The 23,057-nt window shown below is 43.1% G+C and overlaps 1 protein-coding gene across 1 annotated transcript in view; it reads left to right on the top strand.

Annotated features, from left to right (window-relative positions):
• Nucleotides 1-23,057, top strand: part of FAM234B (family with sequence similarity 234 member B) — a 74,313-nt gene that overhangs the window by 27,012 nt on the left and 24,244 nt on the right. The window contains exons 4-7 of the mRNA XM_030207607.1: nucleotides 12,770-12,958; nucleotides 14,160-14,290; nucleotides 16,897-17,044; nucleotides 18,559-18,700. Of these exons, the coding sequence (XP_030063467.1) occupies nucleotides 12,770-12,958; nucleotides 14,160-14,290; nucleotides 16,897-17,044; nucleotides 18,559-18,700 (610 nt within the window). The remainder of the gene's footprint in view (nucleotides 1-12,769; nucleotides 12,959-14,159; nucleotides 14,291-16,896; nucleotides 17,045-18,558; nucleotides 18,701-23,057) is intronic.

Genomic DNA, 23,057 nt, shown 5'->3' with positions numbered 1-23,057 from the left:
TCGTCTCTTCACACCCTTAACTCCCTCCTCAAAGTGCCCTCTGCTCCCACCCCCCCTCACTCTCACCTCAATCACTGGCTGACTAACTTCCGCTTAAAGGTGCAAAAGATCAACCTTCAGTTCACTACCAAGGCACCTCTTCCTCTTCTCACCCTTCAACCCTCTCCCTCAACCAACCAACCCCAGGCCTCTTTCTCCTCTTTTCCTGATATCACCGAGGAGGAAACCGCCCACCTTCTTTCCTCCTCGAAATGCACCACTTGTTCCTCTGATCCCATCCCCACCAACTTACTTAACACCATCTCTCATACTGTCACCCCCTCCATCTGTCATATCCTCAACCTCTCTCTCTCCACTGCAACTGTCCCTGACACCTTCAAGCACGCCGTAGTCACACCTCTCCTCAAAAAACATCACTTGACCCTACCAGTCCCTCCAACTACCGCCCCATCTCCCTCCTACCCTTCCTCTCCAAAATACTTGAGCGTGCTGTTCACAGCCGCTGCCTTGATTTTCTCTCCTCTCATGCCATCCTCGATCCGCTTCAATCCGGTTTTCGCCCTCTACACTCAACAGAAACGGCACTCTCTAAAGTCTGTAATGACCTGTTCCTTGCCAAATCCAGAGGCCACTACTCCATCCTCATCCTCCTTGATCTATCCGCCGCTTTTGATACTGTCAATCATGATTTACTTCTTGCCACACTGTCCTCATTTGGGTTCCAGGGCTCTGTCCTCTCCTGGTTCTCCTCCTATCTCTCCCACCGCACCTTCAGAGTACACTCTCATGGATCTTCCTCCACCCCATCCCGCTCTCTGTTAGCGTTCCCCAGGGATCTGTCCTTGGACCTCTTCTTTTTTCAATCTACACCTCTTCCCTGGGCTCACTGATCTCATCTCATGGTTTCCAGTATCATCTTTATGCTGATGACACCCAGCTATATCTCTCCACACCAGACATCACCGCGGAGACCCAGGCCAAGGCATCGGCCTGCTTATCCGACATTGCTGCATGGATGTCCAACCGCCACCTGAAACTGAACATGTCCAAGACCGAGCTTATCGTCTTTCCACCAAAACCCACTTCTCCTATTCCTCCACTCTCTATCTCAGTTGATGGCACCCTCATCCTCCCCGTTTCATCTGCCCGCAACATCGGAGTCATCTTCGACTCCTCCCTCTCCTTCTCTGCACATATCCAGCAGATAGCCAAGACCTGTCGCTTCTTTCGCTTTAACATCAGCAAAATTCGCCCTTTCCTCTCTGAGCACACCACCCGTACTCTCGTCCACGCTCTCATTACCTCTCGCCTTGACTACTGTAACCTACTCCTTACTGGCCTCCCACTTAGCCATCTATCCTCCCTTTCAATCTGTTCAGAACTCTGCTGCATGTCTTATATTCTGCCTGAACCGATATACTCATATCACTCCTCTTCTCAGGTCACTTCACTGGCTTCCAATCAGGTACCGCATACAGTTCAAGCTTCTCCTTCTTACCTACAAATGCACTCAGTCTGCAACCCCTCATTACCTCTCTACCCTCATTTCCCCTTACGTTCCCGCCCGTAACCTCCGCTCACAGGACAAATCCCTCCTCTCAGTACCCTTCTCCACCAACCGCCAACTCCAGGCTCCGCTCATTCTGCCTCGCCTCACCCTATGCTGGAATAAACTTCCTGCAGCCCTTACGCCAAAGCCCCCTCCCTACCCATCTTCAAATCCTTGCTCAAAGCCCACCTCTTCAATGTTGCTTCGGCACCTAACCTTTATACCTTTCAGGAAATCTAGACTGCCCCTATTTGACTGACTGTACATTTGTCCTTTAGATTGTAAGCTCCTTTGAGCAGGGACTGTCCTTCTATGTTAAATTGTACAGCGCTGCGTAACCCTAGTAGCGCTTTAGAAATGTCAAGTAGTAGTAGTAGTAGTATAAAGCTGTTATAGCACAATAAGTTTTGCCTTTTCTGCGCACCCCTGCTATCCTGATTCCAGTTGTTCCTCTCTCATTCACAGCATTTGTGAATCTCTCTCATTGACTAACCCTCTCTCATTTGGAGGCACTCAAAATTCTATAGTTGGCATGCTTATTTCTCCTTTTTTCACCTTCCCTCCTGCTACCTTTTGCCCAGTTCTCTGTTATTCTCTTCTCATCGTGTGGTTTAACATACCGTTTGTACCCTACTGGTCTATGGATGTTGTAGTGGAATTGAAATTTGTGATTAAGATATCTGCCACAACTGTACAGCAACATGTGCAGCGAGAACAGATTAGCAAAGATTTGTTTGGCTTTTTTAGGTCATGCTTTTTTCAGTAGTAGCATAAGGTGAGTTATATGGAAGCAGCCAAATGGGCCTTAGAAACATTTAACTTATTATTTATTGAGATGTCACTTTTTACTGGTCACTAACCATGAACCCCTCAAAAGGATCATTTTGCCATAAAGAATCAAATGTCCTCATCATGAGGTGGTTCCTCAGTTTGCAACCCTTCAGCTTTGAGGTATGACACCGGGTGAGCCAGGATCATGCTAACGCAGATTTTTTTTTTCTCGGGAGGTGGAGCCCAATGCTGTGGTGTCTCCAGCAAAAAGAGCAGAAATTTTTGGAAAATCAGTGAAAGAGTATTAAGAGATCATTAGAACGGAGGTATGATTGCAAAGACTCGGTGAAAATCACTGGAGTCAGCAAATGAACATTGATCTTCTGGGGAGGGTGGGGATGAGCAAGGAAAAGGATAAAACTATAGAAGTTATTTATTTCCGTTTGCTATACCGCTTTAATTATGCATAGAACCAAGCAGTTTACAAAACTTCAAAATCAACACAAAAGTACACTAAACGTAAAACCAAAGGTTTAAAAAACCAAGGTCAGACAAAAATTGGAAAAAGGAACTACAAATCAAATAGGAGGGGAAGCAGGCTAAAAAGGAACAAACGAACAAAAATCGACTCCTGACAATTAAAGGGAAGAAACAATAAGGACTGAGGGCCTGATGCACAAACGTTACTGGGCCAGCAATGTGCTTTTTTTTTACTGGTTCCAGCCGGTTTAGTGAGCAGTGGTATTCAGTTGGAGATTCACAAAGAGGTTCTGTGGCCTGTTTTCTGTTGGCGATACCAGACAATAGGGATAGTATGCAAATACATTCAAACAAGTTAATTTGTATTTAAGGGATGCACAGCAGTTTATGAGCGATGCGGAAAATGCAGCACCTGCCTTTAACAAGGAAATTATTACGGGAGGTCAGGAACGTCCGCAGAGCATAGGAGAAGCATGGGGGTGTCACAATTGCTAGTCTTCCTTCCATGGCAGAGGTCACAACCTGTGTGGGATCTACAGCCACTGCAGTGTCTAGGACTCGGGGGGGGGGGGGGGGGGGGGGACGGACACACCTTGCACAATGTCTCTCCCGGACTGCGGTGGAGCAAGAAGTTCATGCTGAAAGGCACCAGGGTGTTGTTCTTCTGCCCTCCTCTTACAGCTTTTCCTCCAGCTTTCAACTCTCGCCCCTGCCACATATGAAAAGGAGTATTCCATTTGCCAATTTCATTAGATATAGGTGGATCTACTGTTTGAAGATGAACTTTAAAGCTAAAGTGTAGGATTTAAGTTAAAAGTTCCTCCAGTGAGGTTGTCTGTAGGGTTAATAAGGAAGGCAGCTAAGAGAGAGCGCTGTATAAACCCATGGGATACTTGTTACAATATAAAGCATTTCAACAGAAGGACAACATTATATCATTTGTTACCAAATTTAATACTACTACCAATTTATTGAGTAAAGCAGTTAGAAAACACTTCAACTTGTTAAAAGTGAATGACACTTTTGAGGATACGAGAATTCTGTTTTTTATCAATGTGGCTGTAATCTAGGAGATCTGTTAAGCATGAATGATGTTTGGACACGTAAACGGGCTGTTCATCAAGGATATGGTAAACACAGTAAATGTCATTGTTCTGTGTGCCACATTATGTTAGTCAACTGAATTTGTGCATGCAAAAACTGAGAGAAAATATGTTTTCAGATGTACCACCACTTGTGAATCAGTGGGAGTGGTTTATTTGATACAATGCCCCTGTGACTTTTTACATATTGGTCAAATTTCCAGAAGTTTAAAAACAAGGCTGATGGAGCATCGTTCGTGTATGAAACTGCAAACGTGAAGCCCCCTTGGTGGCACATTGTGAGCAATATGGCCAGTGTGTATTACATTAGAACAATTACAGCGGGGGAGGGGGCGTGTCCAAGATGGTGGCTCAGCTCTGATTGTGTGCGCTCGAGCTCTCTGGACTTATACTTTAAACTTGTTTCTTCTGTTAAAAATGCCTCATACAAAGAGGAAAGGCGTGGTAAAGAGCCATCCGCCAACGGTTCTTACCTCTTCGCCGGTTCAGACGACGCTGGATCGCTTCACAACAAAGCCCACGACTAATCCCGGCGAGAGTTTGCCCGCTGTGAGTGCCGACGAAGGAGCGACGGCTCACTTGGGCTCAGAGATCTCTTTATCCCCGCCGGATATTAATCAACCACCTTGTCCAGCTCGTAGTCGGCAGTGGATGTCGGATCTAGCTGCTTCGGAAGTCAAAGGCGGCGGATCTGTATGTGGCGGCTCCACCCCAAAGCGGACTTGGAAGATAACTGTGGAACATCAAGCTCCCCAGGTGGTTATACTGGAGTTGATCTGGACCGCTATCCAAGAACTGACTCAAACTGTAGCGAACACGGTAAAAGAGACTTCCCTGCTTGTAAGTAAAGTTGATGTTTTGACTGAAACTATGGATAACTTTAAAATAGATACTACTTCAAAAATAGATTCGATTCAATCAGAAATAACGACGCTGAAACTGACTAATACTGCTTTGATTAAAGACAAATTGATGACTTTGAGAAAGATTGAACAACTCGAAAATTTTAATAAGCGCTTGAATCTAAGGATATTAAGTTTTCCTGTTATAATTGGTTTGAGCCCGATGGAACTGTTTCGTAAATACTTAATTGAAAATCTACAATATTCCCCCTCTCATATTCCTCCTGTCAATAAGATTTTCTATGTTCCTTTGCCTAAAAATAAAGAGGGAGAATTGAAGGAGATAAGTAACCAAGCTAAGTCACAAGAGAACAAGCAGGAAATACAAGATCTTTCAGCGTTTTTGGAACAGTCTTTTTCAGTAGTTTCACATCGACAGACTCTATTGATATCATTAGTCTTCGAACAAGATCTTAACGCAATATTAAAAATGTACTTTAAAAATTCAATGAAATCTTTTTGTGGATCCAGGGTCTGGATTTATCCAGACGTAACTAAAACTACTCAAGACAGGCGAAAGTTATTTCTAGCGCTAAGAGAGGAGACAAGGGCAATTGGAGCCTCTTTTTTGTTATCCTATCCTTGTAAATGTATAGTGAAGTATCTTAATGTAAAGTATGTTTTCTTTGAGCCGGACCAGTTAAAATCTTTCTTGGAACAAAAGCGGGTCCTTAATGTATCCCCAGCGTAATAATTTAACAACTGATTAATGTTTATTATGGTGGATTAATGAGCCAGGCCATTTTCTTTATTACTTCTTATTATATAAGATTTTGTTTTTTTATTCTTTACTAGACACGTCCCCCCCATTGTTATGTGGTCTAAGGAAGAGTATAAAATTGTATCTTTTTTTTTCTTAAATTCTTCTATATTTTTTTGCTTTTCTGTGTTTCTAAATACAAGATGTAATGCTTGTTAATTATAAATAAATGAATTAAAAAAAAAAAAAAAAAAAGAACAATTACAGCGGCCTATCTGTAGGGGTGATTTTTGGCATCTGTTAACGTCAGTCTGAGCAATGCTGGATTTTTTTCTTTTTTTTATTTGAAAGAAGTCTTTATTGTTCAATGAAACATAACATAACATACATTGCACAAACCTCAATTAAGTGCTACTCTATTGTAAGTACAAAGAATCTAATAACAGTTTCTTCACTGTGGTGAGTAACAGTTTCATCATTCAATTATTAACATCGCGTAACTTCAAATTTTATCTTTTATTCCATTTTATTCCCCCTTCCCTTCCCCCTGATCTAACAATCCCCCCCCCCCTACTACCCACCCTCCCTCCAAAAGGACACAGCTGACCATTAACAGTCATGGTACATTCGGATAATCAACATGCTATACTGATAGATCTTCAGAGGGGACATTGTTCCAAACCAATTTCCATTTTCCCATCTGATTTTTGCGTTCAGCCATCAGTCTCTCCATTTCACTTACATACCTCAGTTTGCGAAGCCATTTTGTTATTGGGGGAACCCCCTCCCTTCGCCAGTGTGAGGCTACGACCACCCTTGCCGTTCCCACTACATGTTTCGCCAGGATCTGTTTACATGCTGTTAAGCCTGCAATCCGAGCAGAGAACAGAAACACCTCAGGGGCCCATGGTATTGTACCTCCCAACCATTTCTGCATCCTAAAGTGGACCGCTCTCCAGAATGCACGAATTTTGATACAACCCCACCATATGTGCCCCATTGTGCCCCTATGGCCACATCTCCGCCAGCACATACCCGAGGAAGACGGAAATATCCTCTGTAAACGAGCAGGTGTAAGGTACCACCTGTATAATACTTTCACTGCGTTCTCCTGCAGGGGTACATGTGTCGACACTCTCACCACGCTTCTTCCTATTCTCTCCCATTCAGGCTCTTCCAAGCACTTGCCCAGTTCCTTTTCCCATCTATTCCTGTGCTCCTCACTACAAATTGTTTGCTTACTTATGATGAGGTACAGGTGACCAATTAGGCCTCGAGAGGTAGCAAACTTCTCGCACACTTCCTCCAGCTCCAGCGTTTGACGTTTCATCACTTCTCGTACCGCTTTAGTCTGGAGAAAATGTGCTAATTGACGATATGCAAATTCACCCCCCCTCTACCCCTGGATATCTATCCTTCAAGGCCTGAAAAGACAGCAATGAGTCCCCGTCAAACATTTGACCCCAATTTCTCACCCCTGTCTCGTACCATTTAGTAAATATCCCCTTAGTGGTACCTGGTAAGAATAGAGGATTAAAGGCTATAGGAGTTTCTCGGGTCAATATGCACTGTCTCTTAGGGAATAAGCTGTCCCAGTAATAAAGTGTTGTAGTTATAGAGGGGCAGGCTCGCTCCTCCAGAGTTCTGAAAGACTTTGGTAACCACATAATTGCACTCAGCGGCTTCTCGCCCAGGGAGTGTTGTTCTATATGCACCCACTGACGGTCAGGATAATCCTGATACCATTCGAGTGCCGCTTTCCCTTGTGCTGCTCTATAGTACCAAGCAAGATTGGGCACCCCCAGCCCCCCCCCTCTTCCGCTCCTTTTATAACAGAGACCTCGCCAACCTAGGGTGCTTTCCGGCCCAGACGAACCGCACCATTTTATCTTGTAAGGACGCTATAAATCGCCTGGGCATCATCACAGGCAGCACCTGGAAAAGATAGAGTAGGCGTGGTAGTATGTTCATTTTAAGAATAGCTATTCGCCCAAACCATGATATTCCCAATTCTCCCCAACGCTCCAGGTCCTCCGCAATAATTTTACCCAAACCCTTATAGTTGGCATTAAAGAGCTCCAAATAATCCCCAGTCAGGTTGACTCCCAAATACCTGATTTGTTTATGAGCCCATCGGAATGGAGTGGAGATCTTTAGAGTTGCCACCACATCCTCAGGAAGCGTCACATTCAGGGCCTCTGATTTGGCCATGTTAACTTTAAACCCTGATACTGCAGAGTATTCCGCTATTATGCTCTCAAGATGTGGAAAGGTGGTTAAAGGCCGTGTTATCAGCATCAGTACGTCGTCAGCGAATAAGGCTATTTTATGGGTTCTATCTGCTATTCTGACTCCAGAGATATTAGGATCCGAGCGCACTCGGGCTGCAAAGGGTTCCATTACCATGGCAAACAACAAGGGTGACAGTGGGCACCCCTGTCTGGTGCTTCTGTACAACGTAAACATCTCAGAATTTCCACCATTGACCCGGACACAGGCCCTTGGGGATTCATAGAAAGCCTGAATCCACCTCCTAAACTGCAATCCAAACCCCATGGTTTCCAATACCTTATGCAGAAAGGGCCAGTGAACCCGGTCAAAGGCTTTCTCCGCGTCGAGGCTTAAAATACAGAGCGGCTTCTGGTTTCGCTTAGCTAGATACATGATGTCCACCACTCTCCTAATATTGTCCATCGCTTTCCTGTATGAGACAAAGCCTGTCTGGTCTGGGTGAATAAGCACTGGGAGGATAGGGGCCAGCCGGTTAGCCAGCACCTTGGCCAGGATTTTTACATCCGCATTTAAGACCGATATAGGTCGATAGGATCCACATTCGCACTTATCTTTTCCTGGTTTAGGTAATACTGCTATCCATGCCTCCATCATAGACATCGGCAGAGGTCCCCCTCTCCCCACCTGATTAAACAAATCTGCTAAAAGGGGAGCTAATTCTGGGGCGAATTTCTTATAAAATTCGTTGGGCAGGCCGTCCAACCCAGGTGATTTACTTGATGGCAAGCTACGAATGGCCTCCTGAATTTCCTTGGGGGTTACTGGTTCTTCTAAAAAAGCCTGCTGATGATGGCTCAAAGAGGACAACTCACTGCCTTGTAAATATTGGTCTACCAAGTCCAGAGAGGGGTTAAGTTCTTGGGCGTACAATTCTTGGTAGAATTCCCTAAACCGCCTACGTATGTGTTCAGATTTATCCAAATCCCTCCCCCCTACTTCACGTACCTTTAAAATAGTCCGCTCAGCTTTTTGCCGACGCATTCTGATGGCTAGGAGACGCCCTGCCTTATTGGCAAATTCATACGAGCTCACTCTTATCTTTGCTTGTAACAGACCAAGTTGTTCTGAATAGATAGAATCGAGTAGCTCCCGCTGTGCAGTAAGCTCCCGCAAGACTCGTGCAGACCCGCTAGCCTTATGTTGAGCCTCTAGCCGGCGAATGCCCTCCGTACAACGCGTTATCTGTGCCTTACGGGTCTTGGATTGTTTGCTAGCCAATTGCAGAAAGTAACCCCGAGACACAGCCTTCATCGCATCCCACACCGTGCTAAGCGGGGGCCCTGATTCCAGATTGAACTCAAGATATTCTTGTAGCATCTTTTATAGCCTTCCACCGCTTCCCCTACCTGCAGTAGGCCTAAGTTTAACGACCATCTTTTATCCTTATGCTCTGCTCTGATATTTGGCAAAGTTACCCACACTGGGGCATGGTCCGAAATGGTCATGCTACCTATCCCCGCTGCAGGTCCCCACTCCACTAGTGTGGCATCTAGAAAAATATAATCGATACGGGAGTAGGAGTTGTGGACTGGTGAGTAAAATGTATAATCCCGCTCTCTCTGATGTTTCACCCTCCACAAGTCCAATGTGCCTAGTGATAATGCTAGAGACCTCAATGCCGCTGAGTCCTTCTGACCCTCAGCTCTAGGGACTCCTGTACGATCTAGTTTCGAATCCATCACAGCATTGAAATCCCCACCAATGACAAGGGAGCCCTGTGCAAAAGTGGCCAAAGAATTCTTAACTCTCTCAAGGAAATGTGCCTGACCAGTATTTGGTGCATATATAGATGCAATTGTTAGGTCCACCTGTTCAATTCTAATATGTAAAAAGATATAACGTCCTCCCGGATCCCTCTTTACCTTAATCACCTGTGCCCCAACTGCTCCATGGATTAATATCGCTACTCCCCCCTTTTTAGATTCTGCTGCTGAGGCGTGGTACACCACTGGATACTCTGAATGGGAGAGAAGTCTTTCATGTCTACCCCTCAGGTGTGTTTCCTGCAGGAGAGCCACATGTGGCCTAAGCTGTTTCAATTCTGTATAAAATTTCTGTCGTTTCTGTGGCATATTTAGCCCCTTTACATTATAGGATATTATCTTTAAATCTGTGCCCATCACTGGTTAATTAATCAGGGTTAGCCTGTAACATCTTTCCATGACCCCTCTGTACCACATCAGCTTTGTTCTCAGCCCTGTCCTCCCCTTCCCCTTCCAATATCCCCTTCTCCCTCCCGCCCCTTCCCCTTGAAGCCCCCCTCCCCCATCCCAATCATTCTCACCACATGAGAGGCCTATGACCCTCAAGTGGGAATCGAGGAAGTTACCCAGCTCCCACACAGTCCCCGGCCCCGAGTCCAACCCCCCCCCTCCACTCTTAACAGATCTAAACAGTCACTAATTCCCCCTCCTCCCCCACCTTGAGCCCCCATCCAGGTCCCTTATAGTTCAATATACATCTTATTCATGTCATTACCGATTCATTTCTTCACATAAGTCTTAAGGATATGGCTAGAGGCCGTTTCCTCACAGGCCTCACAATCCACCGGTCAGAACCGGCGCTCACGACAACCCTCCACTCTCCAGATCTTTGAAAACACAGTCTCTGCTTCCCCATCGAACCTACACAGTCCTGCTCAGCGGTTCTGCTTGCTTCTCTTAGGTGATTCTGGAACTCTTTGCCACCGTTGAAGTTTCGCCCTTGTGGCGGGCGCCACCGCTCCAGGAGGGGCTCTTGCAGGCACAAGGTCAGCAGCATGCAAGGCCTCCCATGCCTCCTGTAGGGTTTGCACCCGATGCTTAGTGCCCTTCAACGTAAAATTCAGGGAGAAGGGAAATCCCCATCTATACTGTATTTGATGTTTGTTCAGGATCTCCAGCGCTGGTCTCATCTGCCTTCTTAACTGGAGGGTGTATTGCGACAGGTCTTGGTAAACCTGGATCTGAGCTCCTCCGTATTCCAAGGTCTTATTCTTTCTGGCCGATGCCAAAACCCTCTCCTTGGTCTCATATTTATGGAACTTCACGATGATGTCACGTGTCTGTTGCTCCTTTCGCGCCCCCAGTGCTCTGTGTGCTCTGTCCAAGTCACACCGGGATTCTCCGTCCTCAGGGCCCAGCAAGGTGGAACAAAGATTTTGCACTATCTCCACTACATTTTCAATTTCGCCGCCCTCAGGGACGCCACGAAAGCGAAGATTGTTCCGCCGTCCCCGATTCTCAATGTCATCTAATTTGTACTCCAAATGCGCATTTTTATGTTCCATCTCTTGTAGCAGAGTTGCATGTTTATGTATAGTTTCAGCGTGTTCGTCTATTTTCAGTTCTGCCTCCTCCATTCGGCCCCCCAGCTCCCTAAGGTCGGCACTGAGCGTGTCCATCCGCTCCAATATTTCGTCTTTGGAATGTTTAATCTCCATCTGAATATTGGAGAGAAACTTGCGGAGTTCGCCGGTCATACCTTTTTTTGGAGGAGGGGCTCGCGTTTCAGACATGGATAGCGCTGAATCCGAGTCCGACGGGGAGGCGCGCTCAGGAGATTCGCGGTGCTTTGCGGCCTTACTCGCCATGCTTTTCTCCGCTTTTTCCGCTTCTTTTTTCCGCGTAGAAACAGTTTTACTCATGTTATCAGATGTTTAGAGGAGGAATCCGCTAGCTTTTAATATGCCTTTCTCTCGTTAGATCGCTTTTTTTCCCAATGATTCAGTGGAGGGTGAGGGAGCCAAGAAGCTAGGCGACCATGCTTCCCTGTGACGTCACTTCCTCCTCCGCTGGATTTTTTTCTTTAACGCTATTGAGACTCATGGATTGAACGTAAAAGTTGAATGGTCTGCGTTTTTCTAATTGGATCTGTAAGTGGATTGGCTGTTTTGGATTAAGAAGGAGGAGCTTCTAGGCTTAAAGCAGGTTGGCGTCTTTGGCAGTTAAATCTTGCTGGACCTTATTGTGTAATGGACATACACAGGATAATTTAACCCTGACGCAGCTTTAGCGAAATGGGGATTCCCAGTCGGGTATTGGGGTCCTATTGGCAGCTGATGTGAAGATATGCAGCTTGAAGACGGCGTGAGATATGTAGATTGAATTATTCACCCATTTGGAATTACAGTGACTGTGCTTTGTTTTTTCTATACCAGTGGACGTACAAATAGTTTTTTACTCTGTTTTGGGAATGAAATAAATTATGGAGAGTGGAGGGTTTTTTTTTCTGAACTGTGATGGTGTACTCTTCTCAGCGCCTTAGACCTTGGGTGGCTTGAGTGGTATCACTGAGATCTTTTTTCTCCACTTTTTTGGATGTGTCGTACAAGTGTTTTCCCAGTTACAGAGTTAACCTACTTGTTTGATAAAAGGTCTTTTCAGATATTCTTGTTTCAAAAATTGTTTTTAGCTCGTGTGAATTTGAGTCGTCATCACTATATCCCAGTCATAATTCTTCATGTATCATGTCTCCGTGACCACAATTAGAACCTCCATTACAGCCTTTAGATTGGGAACTTGATTTCTCATACTGTGGACATTAGTAGGTACAGCTTATCATGCGTTGCCCTTTTTCCCATTTCTGTACAAGTTAACGTTTTACTTCTCCTCAACATGCGTACTTTAAAGCCCTTCTCATTAGGTTAGCGGGTCTGTGGCAGAAGACAGTTCAGCTCTTCTTTGATAGGCGGACACCATCTTTATTCAACAGCCCTTGGAAATCATTTCATGGTTGAAGAAGCTGAAACACTCTGACACCATCCTTGCAGTCATAGGTTCATCTCCAAAATGGAGCCTTCTGTTCATCAGCCTTTACCCTTGATGGGAGGAATGGGAAGGAGAATGAGGAAGTGTCCTCTAAATTCATGAGTCTCCACCTCATGTTGTATTGCAGGCTTGTGTCTGTGCGTGTTTGAAATGCCTCATTTCTTCATCCGTAATTTCAGGGTGTGCTGTAGCTGTGGTGACTCCTGTCTCTTGTGCTCCACTAGGTGCTCCCAAGCGTCCAGTATCTGTAGTGGCGATCTCAGGAAGGGATGGAAGGATCCTGTGGGCCACTTATTTCCATGAGGAAGTCCGCAGCATACAGTGTGGAGTGCTGGTTCCAGTGACCCCGGAAAACTCTATTTGCCTTTTAACAGGGGCATCCAAGCTTCTCTGTGCAGTGAATGCCTCTTCAGGTAAGATCTTTCTCACACTGGCAATATTAATTAAATATTTGCTGTGGAATTACGCTCTCATACTACTATAATCCATTCCCAGCACCTCAGTTCTTCACCACCATGCTTCATCCATCCATCCCTTAATACATGTCGCCTCTTTTTTCCTTTTTTTTTGTGACCTCAGTTGTGCACACTGCCAAGAGTCAATAATGGCAATGGAACCTGCACATATTTCTTCACCGGTTCACAATTTTCGTGATTGATTTATATATGTTACCTTATGCTTTATCTCTTATTTATATATAGTTTGAAATACTCACCTTAATTAGATATATCGGTCCCAGGTAAGATGTCAGGATGCAAGCTTTGATTATCTGCCTACAACTGTTTATCATTTACACATTATTTGTTACTCCTGTTTGATGTTTTGCTGTGAATTTTGTAATCCAAATTACATAGAAATCTTCTTACTATTGCTGTGGTAGTCTGTATGTTGCTGCTTCACCCAGTGCTTGATTGCAAAGTAATCTGAAACCCTGCCTGCCATTTTTATTCACTTATTTACTGCCACTCAAGCATGTAAGAACACTTTGGAACATCTCCCTGCATTCTGTTCCCCATCCAGAAGAGAAGAGGGGCAGGAAATGGCTAAAAAATATATAGAATATGTTTGTTTAATTTTGAATGTTCATTGTTGCTATACTTGTAGTTGGCAATGCTGAATATACATAATTGCTGCTAACATCTGCTGCCTCTGTTGATGCACTACTGACAAATTTTAGTAATATTAGGGGAAGACTAGTCATAAGCATTGTTTCCTCTAAGGAGCGGCCTGGTGTGTGCAAATTTTTTTTCACTTGAGCAACAATTTTTGAGCGCCAGTATTAGCAATGCCTTTCTGTATATAGCACAAAAAATACCAAACATTTTTGTGAACAACCATGTAAGCTCTGTGAGCGACTCTCCAAAAATAAAATGTATGAGCAATCGCTCATTCGCTCCACTTAGAACATTGGTTATAAGTGTAGAGGGTGGAGCTTGGAACTGAAAGTGAGGAGAATGCTTGGGTTCCAGACTCAGTTCTGTCTTGCTGGCCTTGGCATTCTTAGCAGGTGTGATTTTGCCCTAGTTTTGTTAGTATTCAGTGTCTAAGAAACTGACATTTCCTACATGCACTTGTCTGTCGTGTGTTTTCACTTTTTTTTTTTCCACCTCCTAGGGAAATCCATCTGGACCATGAGTTCTGCTCACATACCTAATGGCACCATGGTTGCTCCAGCAGTGGCTCTGCCAGACTTGGATGGGGATGGCATTGGTGACCTAGTGGTGCTCACTGGAGCGGAGAGACAGGTAATATTCTAGCATAAGAAGGCGAGCCCCACTTGTAGAAAGAGTGAACTGTGAATGCAAAGTGTCAGGGCAAGAATAGAGGGTAGGGTAGACGATGTCAAAGGGAACAGTTAAGCAGGAGTGGGATGGAGTCCTTTTTATAAGGGATTTTTCATGGATAAACCCTGTTGTGCACATGCAAAGCCTCTTGTAAATTACCCTATGTTTGTTTATTTAAAACCTTGATATACCGCCTGGACTGTTGAGCATTCACCATGTTCTCCGGTAAACTCTGGAATTCGTTGCCGGAGAACGTGGTGAAGGCGGTTAGCTTAGCAGAGTTTAAAAAGGGGTTAGATGGTTTCCTAAAGAACAAGTCCATAAACCACTACTAAATGGACTTGGGAAAAATCCACAATTCCAGGAATAACATGTATAGAATGTTTGTATGTTTGGGAAGCTTGCCAGGTGCCCTTGGCCTGGATTGGCCGCTGTCGTGGACAGGATGCTGGGCTCGATGGACCCTTGATCTTTTCCCAGTGTGGCATTACTTATGTACTTATGAGCATATCGCAGTGGTGTCCATAGTAAAATCCAAAAACATAAAATTTGAAGTGAACTACAACCCATAGAGAGACAAATACTGCCCACTATTATTCCTGCATCCATCAAGCTACTAGCATGTACAAAAGAATGTGATGGCAAGAAAGCGCATACTTTAATGTGACCCGAGGATAGATTTTCTCAGGGGAAGAGTTTGGGAGGAGTGCAGATGGATATATACAGTAGGCATATTGGTTATAAAATACACACCTACTCATGTACTTTGGCCATTCACATTTACATCAGCTACTGAACTGGTGTAAATATGAGCAGCTGTACTGTAACTTCAATTTCAGCTGTTTCTGTGATGTTATAATTCTAAGGCAACATAGTGCCTTATTGCTATAGTGGATCAAGCCAAAGGTTGGTCTAGTCCAGTATCTGCTTCTAAGATTGGCAAAGCCAGGTTACAAGCACCTCACAGAATCCCAAAAAGTAGCAAGATTCCCTATTACCAATCCCAGGGATAAGCAGAGACTTTCTCCAGGTCTGCCTTAATAATGGTTTATGGAGTTCACCTCCAGGAATTTGTCCAGACCTTCTTTAAACCCTGCTACACTACATCATCTGACAGCGAGCTTGAGAGCTTAACTGTGTCGAGTGAAAAAAAATATTTTCTCCTATCTTGTTTTAAAGGTATTATTTTATAACTTCACCGTGTGTCCCTAGTCTTTCTATTTTTTGAAAGGGTAAACAATCAGTTTCAGTGGCGTAGCCATACCTAACATTTTGGGTGGGCCCAGAGCTAATATGGGTGGGCACTGTGTATATAGGTATGAGTAATGTTTCTTGCTACAAAATAATGCATTAGAATGCACTTGATGATGGCTTAATAAGTAGTATGCTCAACATGTGCCCTGCATCAACATATGGAAAAAACAATATTTTTAAATATGGTTACATTATCCCACATCTTAAACTTGACCAGGCGTAAGTCTACTATAATGGCAAACATCTCAACACACATGACAGGATCCTACAATATAATTACAGCAATGATATTATCCTTCAAACTTTGCTTCTCTACCCCTCCATCCAGCCCCGTAGCCCGGCATAGCTCTTTATTGTATACTCTGCTACACTGCCCCCAGATTACACCTACTTGCATTTTGTGTTAAGTGTATGTGCTGTTTTGTCACTGATTGTAGCCTGGTATGTTTGCATTTCATTCATGGGAATCATTGAACCATGTCTCCGTAATAGCAACAATGTCTAAGTCTGCCTCTAACATCAGGGCTTGCAGATCGTGGACTTTGTTGCTTAGACTGCGAGCATTTGTTGTCATCGTTTTCCAGCTACATTTCAGTGGCAGTCTCATCTTCCGTTTAGTTTTTTCTTTATCTCACTTCCTGCTGTGTTGGTAAGAAGTGATTTGCTAAGATAAATTGTTTTTGTTACTACTGTTATACCTTGTCTTTAGCTGGGGACATGACCACTGGAAGTAACTTGCCTCCATATGCCATCCCCCACCTTCTACTTTAAACACCTAGATACGTATTGTCTGAATTTCTCTCAAGGATATTTTTTCCTGCCCCAATTAGATGCACTCCATCATTACAATACAGTCTTTTGTTTTTCCATGTATTGCCCCATCCTCCTATGTACCTAAAACCTTCTTGATGCCACCTATTGAAATTCTCTGTATTTTGTAAACGTTTCTCACCCTTTCCAAACTACCATTGTATGCTCCCTACTGTACCTGAATGTAATGCAGCTTTGAATTACAGAGAAAGATGTGCTTTGACACTACTCCTTTTCTAGTCCAGACTTATCTGGCCTTTTCAAGCTATCATAAACCTGACATCTAACTACTCTGCCTGCTGCTTTATTCCTCATGCTAATGTTTAGTAACTTAGTACAGCCTAATGTTTCAATATATTATAAGTTGCCATAAGACACCATCTAAAACTGAGAATTGAGTAGAGGGGGTGTAGGTTGGGGTTAGAAGGAAAATGACGAAGGGGTATTTAGGGAAGAGTTGGAGGTGCAGATAACACATTTCTTTTTGTTTCTTACCCCTTTAGCCTGATCTCAGCTTCCTTTTGGTATCGGGCAGAAGTGGGAAACCTCTGGGCGGGCCTGTGAAGTACAGTATTGTGAGAGAAGGGAGGCTGATTGGACCACAAGTCCACCTTACGAGTCAAGGTGCCATCTACATCTTATTTGGATTTGGTAAGGCACTGAGACTAACCTGAGGTTGGTTTCTTTTTTTTTTTTTTGAAGATGCTAAAATGTTATAGTCCTTTATAGAATATAAGCTACTACAAAAATTAAAATAAAATTCACCAGACCATATGCCCTCTTTCCCTTCTCCGCAAAGATCACCACTCTAAAACAAAATCATTGTACTACATGTCCTCCTCTGATAATATCCAACATCTTCACCCGAGGCAGGGTCTAGCCAGCCAGCTACACTTTGGCCCATTTCCTACACGATAAATCAGCCATTCCTTCCTATAATTTCATTACATGTACAATAATACTTTGGTCTTGGCAATATAACAGTATGTGAAAGAAACTGTGAGAGAGAGGACACACTTGCTTTTAAATTTTCTTTTAGTTATCATACAGTTTCAGGCTAGGAGTTCAGCAAATGAGGCACACATTCCCTAAACTTGCAGAGTAGGGAGGGGGTAATAATAGGAAACCTCTCTTTTTACATTTTTTTCTGATACTTGGTAGTTTTCCTGATTTCATTGAATTGAAGGAAAATTCCAGAAGAGAGACATGAAAGGAAAGATGGCAGAGGAGATCTCTGTAGCATGAGAGAGGTACAGAGCACACACAAGCTTCAGATCAGACAAATGACTTCTTTATAAAAAAAAAATTGATATACTGCTTAGCCCATTAGGATAGCAGTGGTGTACAATAAAATAGAGAAGAAAAGAATGCCGTTAAATGATTTTATCATTCACCCAGCATACAAGGAAGAGAGAGAAAAAAAAATCAGTATGTTGATCAGAGGGTGGCATCCAAATTATACAATATGCTCTCCAAATGCCAATTTTAAAAAAACATGTTTTCTACAATGACTTAAATTTTTTAAAACTTGCTTTGGCACATACAAAAAGCGGAAGCTGATTACAAAGATGTGGAGCTAACCAGAAAAAAGTCGACTCCTGGGTAGCTACCCTTTGATCCTTAGATGGATGGGGGTATCACTATACGAAAATCCACTAAAGATCTAAGTGCATAGTTTGAATATAAGACATGGTAAAAAATGACAGATAGCTAGGAGTCTGTTCAAAATAGGCCCTATGGGCCAAGATCAACACTTTGAAAAGAATGCAAAATTTAACTGGAAGCCAATTAAATTGGATAAACAGTGAGGTAACATGATCACATTGTTTTGCATTTTCCAGTAACCTAATAGCTGTGTTCTGCTGTGTTTGTAAAGCTTTAGATGGAAGACCTGCATGTACAACATGCAGTTATGCAAATGCCAGCAAATATTATTCAGTGCCAATGCCCAAGTAAGCTAAGTGGTCATACCCTTGGCACAGTAGTTGAAAAACACCGGCCTAAAACACTTTTGTTTTTCACACCCACCCACCCACCCACTTATCCTGCAGTCGCTACATCTTTGCATGGAAGCTCTTTCTGGTTTCTGGAGGATTTCCCTGCTGTGTTCCCCTGTTGGTCTTTCCCCCTCAGAGGCCTTGCATTCTAATGTGTCTGATTTGCAGGAAACGTCCAGGCTGTGGCTGTCAGGGATCTCTTTGCACAAGCAAGGAACCGGGATAGCTTTCCCCATGTTCTGCAGGCACAGGAGCCAGAGTGGGAGAAGAGGCGATCTGTCAACTTGTCTGAGCTGATATTCGTTTACAGGTACAAGTGTTTGCTATTTCTTGCACCATAGTGATGGTACTGCTGTGTCCTGTTAAGGCTTTGAATGAGTGTAGTAGTTTCTCGCTCTCAAATGTCTTGTTTTGGTAAAGCATTCCGCTTGTGAGTTTTCCAGCATGGTTCCTCCCTTTGATAAGGTTTCTTTCACATACAGTCTCCTAGCAGGTGGACTTACCTGCAGTGGCGTAGCAAGGGGGGGCGGGAGGGGCGGTCCACCCCGGGTGTCAGCTCAGGGGGGTGCTCCCTGCCAGCTCCCCCCCCCCCCCCCCCCCCGCCGGCGAATCGATACCCCCCCGACCGGCTCCCGCACCCTACCTTTAAAAAGAATATCGGGAGGCAAGGCACAGTGCCTCGCGCCTGCCCTGCACGTAAAAGAAATGTGGACCGTCGGGTCTTCCCTCGCTCTATCTGTCCCGCCCTCCGCTGACGCAACTTCCTATTTCCGCAAGGGCGGGACAGACAGAGCGAGAGAAGGCCCGACGGTCTACATTTCTTTTACGTGCAGGGCAGGCTCGAGACGCCGCGCCTCGCCTCCCGATATTCTTTTTAAAGGTAGGGTGCGGGAGCTGGGGGGGAGGGAGGTGTCATCGTGCTGCACCCGGGGGGGGGTGCAACGGCGAACCGCCCCGCCCCGGGTGGCAGCACCCCCTGCTACGCCACTGCTTACCTGTTTTTGACAGCTCCAGGACTGCCAACTCAGTGTAGTGGATAAGCCCTCTAATTTTTTATTAGGGTGAAGAATCATTGGGTGAAAAGGAAAGGCTAGAAGAGCAGAACAGAACTGTTGGCAAAGAGGAATTTGACAAGAAATATTTTCCAAACCAAAGATATAAACTAAGTTTGTGTAGGTATATGCCAATGGGAAAACACCAGGTATCATCACAATTCATAAGGTACACCAAAGTCTTTAAAAAAAAAAAAAAAAAGAATTGGACATGGCCACATTTTGCCCTCAGGCTGCTTCAGGGTAATGCATCTCATAGTGATGCTAGAACTGCCATATGAATGAAGTTTAACACTTACCGATATCATCAATGCAGCAATGTTGGCTTCAAATTAATGTGAATCCTCATTTTCTCTCGGTGATTATTTTATCTTATGAACACACTGAGAGAAAATGAAGTTTTCATTATCTTCAATGCAAGAATGTTAGGATCAAATTACTGGTGTGAGTGAGCTTTTGAGCTGCTGGACATCCAAGATCGCTGCCGCAAACTTGAATGCTGCCGTGGTCTTTTTTATTTTTTTTTAACTTTTTTGGATTTTCTTTAGTGTTCTACTATGGGCAAGCACAGAAGCAAGCAGTCGAAGCAGTAAAAGCCTTCGGCTGCACTAGCAATAGGTCCAATTGATCCATTTGTGGTCCACAAAGAGGAAATTCAATTTGGATCTGGGAGCCTCCTGCTTGGAGCGATCTATCGAAGAGGAGAAGGTGAGAGCTCCTTTAGGAATGAGCCAACTCTTAGACCTGATCAAAGAACTCCACCTCCACAGCCTTGTTCCACGAGCTCTCTGATTTCTGCTCAGCAGTGTTTGTCACGGGTTCCTGACCAGAAAGTTGTTCAGGCCCCCAGTAGCAAGGAAGATCTTCCAGAGCAGGTGGAGGCTCTACTGTTAACAGCTGGAAAATTAGCTCAGGCTATGGAGGAGAACTTGGATCCTGGAATGGAGGACAGCCCTGCTAATACTGTGGAGGTAGGAGACCCTGGAAATGCTGTTGTATCCGTACTAGAGATGCTGACTATCAAATCTATGAAAATGACTTGCCATTTCAGATCTGGCAAAGTCTATTCATCCTGTAGTGAATTCTCTGTCTTAAGTAAAAGTTATGGAAAGAAGAATAATTCAAGTAGAAAAAGATGTGAAAGAATTTGTCTGACACAGGAATCATGGGAATTATTGATTTAAGTATAACTCAAGTTCAAACTACACAAACATCTATTTTAAAGAATGTAACTTCCAATAGAACTAAAATTAGAAATTGTAGAAAGTACTTTAAGAAGTGTAAACTTGAAGATGCTTAATTTGCTTCGGGGATGTGAAGATTCTCCCTAAAGAGACAGTGAAGCTTTGTTGTCTTAGGGTGCTCCAGTTATCTGTAGGGCAAATTCCATCTTTTGTGAAAGCATATTACCTTCCGCAAAACAACGAGGGAATTCTGCACAAATAGGGGACTTAACAGTGGATTCTTTGAAATCTTCTGCACCACGATCCTTTTCATATTCTGAAACTGTGACATTGCTGCTGGTATTAGGCACTACCTCTGATAGGGATTATGTACTTAAGTGCTATTTTAAGAATAGGATGAAAATGCTTAAGGGGGGTTAGAGTTGTACATATTTACTGATTTATTTAAAGAATCTCAAAAACGTCACAGTCGATTTCTTTTGTTGTGTCCTGGAGTTTTTCCATTAGGGGGCTACTTTTTATCTCAAATATCTATGTAAATGTATTATTGCTTATCAGTCCTTCAGATTTATATTTTGGGATTCTACACACCTATCTTAATTTATTGCTACCAAGAATGCTAGTGGGGTGCTCAAACAGGGTCTATGAAAGGAGTATTATGTAATAGACCTTCTCTTTTCTAAAGTGTGGTGAAGCCGGTATCTCTCTCTTTTTTTTTTGGGGGGGGGGGGGGGGGGTGTTCTAGTATGCATTTTTGTCCCTTACTATCCTCTAATATTAATTGGATCGCAGTTATAGAGGACTTGAGCTGATACAGAGTTTTGTTTTATTTAACTATCTCTTTGAGATCTCTCTTTTTTTTTTTTTTTAAATAAATTTATTAATTATTTCAAGTATACAACTTGTACAGAAAATAAAATATCAGCACATATTATATTACAATATAAATTTAGCCAGGAAAAATTATCTTTCCAATATTTGCTCAAGTCCTCTATGTGGATTCAAGAGGATTCACAATGGAATTAACATTTATATTATAAAGCAACATTAAAGAAAATAGCTTGCATGATACCTTAATTTGTCGGTTCTAGTTTATTATTTCAAGAGAGAATATTCTACCCCTACTTGTGCTTAGATGTTAAAAATGCTGTTAGCTGGGCAGGTTCAAAGAAGACATATTTTATCGATTGAAATTTTACCACACATTTACAGGGAAACCTGAGAAAAAAGGTAGCCCCTAATTGAAGTACACCAGGTTTCATCATTAAAAACTGTTGGCGTCTTTTTTGTGTTTCTTTTGCAAGGTCGGGAAAAATTTTTATTTTTTGTCCCAGAAATAGTTTTCCTTGGTTTTTAAAGAACAATGTCATTATCCAGTTTTTATCTGGGGCCAAGGCAACTGTTGCAATTAATGTCGATGGCGTAATCGGATCAGAGTCCGATGACTCCAATATTGCTGAAAGATTAAGATCTTGATTGCCTTGGTCTACTTGAATTTTTGAAGGCAAATAATAAATCCGTGAAAAAGGGGGAATAGCTTCTTCAGCTACCCCCAAAATTTCTTTTAAGTATTTCCTCAGCATTTCTCTCGGTGTTACGGTCAATTGTTTTGGAAAGTTCAGGAAACATAAGTTATTACTCCTAATTGAATTTTCTAGGGATTCTGTCTTCCTTCGTAGAGAAGTTAAGTCTTTTAGTGAAGTTTCCTGTACATTTTGCAATTTTTTAAGTTCTTCTCCATGGTCTTTAGTTTGTTGTTCTATCAGTTCTAATTTTGACTCCATTTCTTTTGAATTTTGTTCTAACACCACAAAATCCTGAGATAATTTTTGTATTTGAGAGACCTCTCTTAACTGTATTTACTTCCTCTTTTTCAGCTTTAATGTACAAGTTTTGTTTACTTGATTGGCTATTGTAAAATTGCATAAATATAAAATTACCTGTGTAAGAATTGAACCTCATTTGTACGGTAGTTCTGTCTTGTGATGTATTACCCCTGACACAGCCTGAGGGCAAAATATGACCACGTCAAATTTTTTAAAATAAAGAATCCGATAGATGCCAATGTACAGTTGTGTGCAAAAGTTTAGGCACACTTAGTCAAGCTATAATTTTCAATGAATGCTTAAATGAACAGCCTCTGTGTGATACAAAGCATTTACTGTTTCTTCAAATGTTAATGCATAGCTATTTTTTCTGATTTTAACAGAATGAAAATAATAAAAAAGTGAACATGGCAGTTGTAAAAGTTTAGATTCCTTACTGCTTAAAAAAAAATTTAATAAAGCCTAAAAGCAGAAAGGGGATGGGATTTGATATACCACCTTTCTATGGTTACAATTAAACGGGTTTACATATTTTTATACAAGTACTTGTTTTGTATCCAGGGCAGTAGAGGGTTAAGTGACTTGCCTGAGTCACAAGGAGCTGC

This window comes from Microcaecilia unicolor, chromosome 1, assembly GCF_901765095.1.
Source record: "Microcaecilia unicolor chromosome 1, aMicUni1.1, whole genome shotgun sequence".
Lineage (NCBI taxonomy): Eukaryota > Metazoa > Chordata > Amphibia > Gymnophiona > Siphonopidae > Microcaecilia > Microcaecilia unicolor.
The sequence above is the reverse complement of the archived record's forward strand: the minus strand, read 5'-3'. Positions and strand labels throughout refer to the sequence as shown.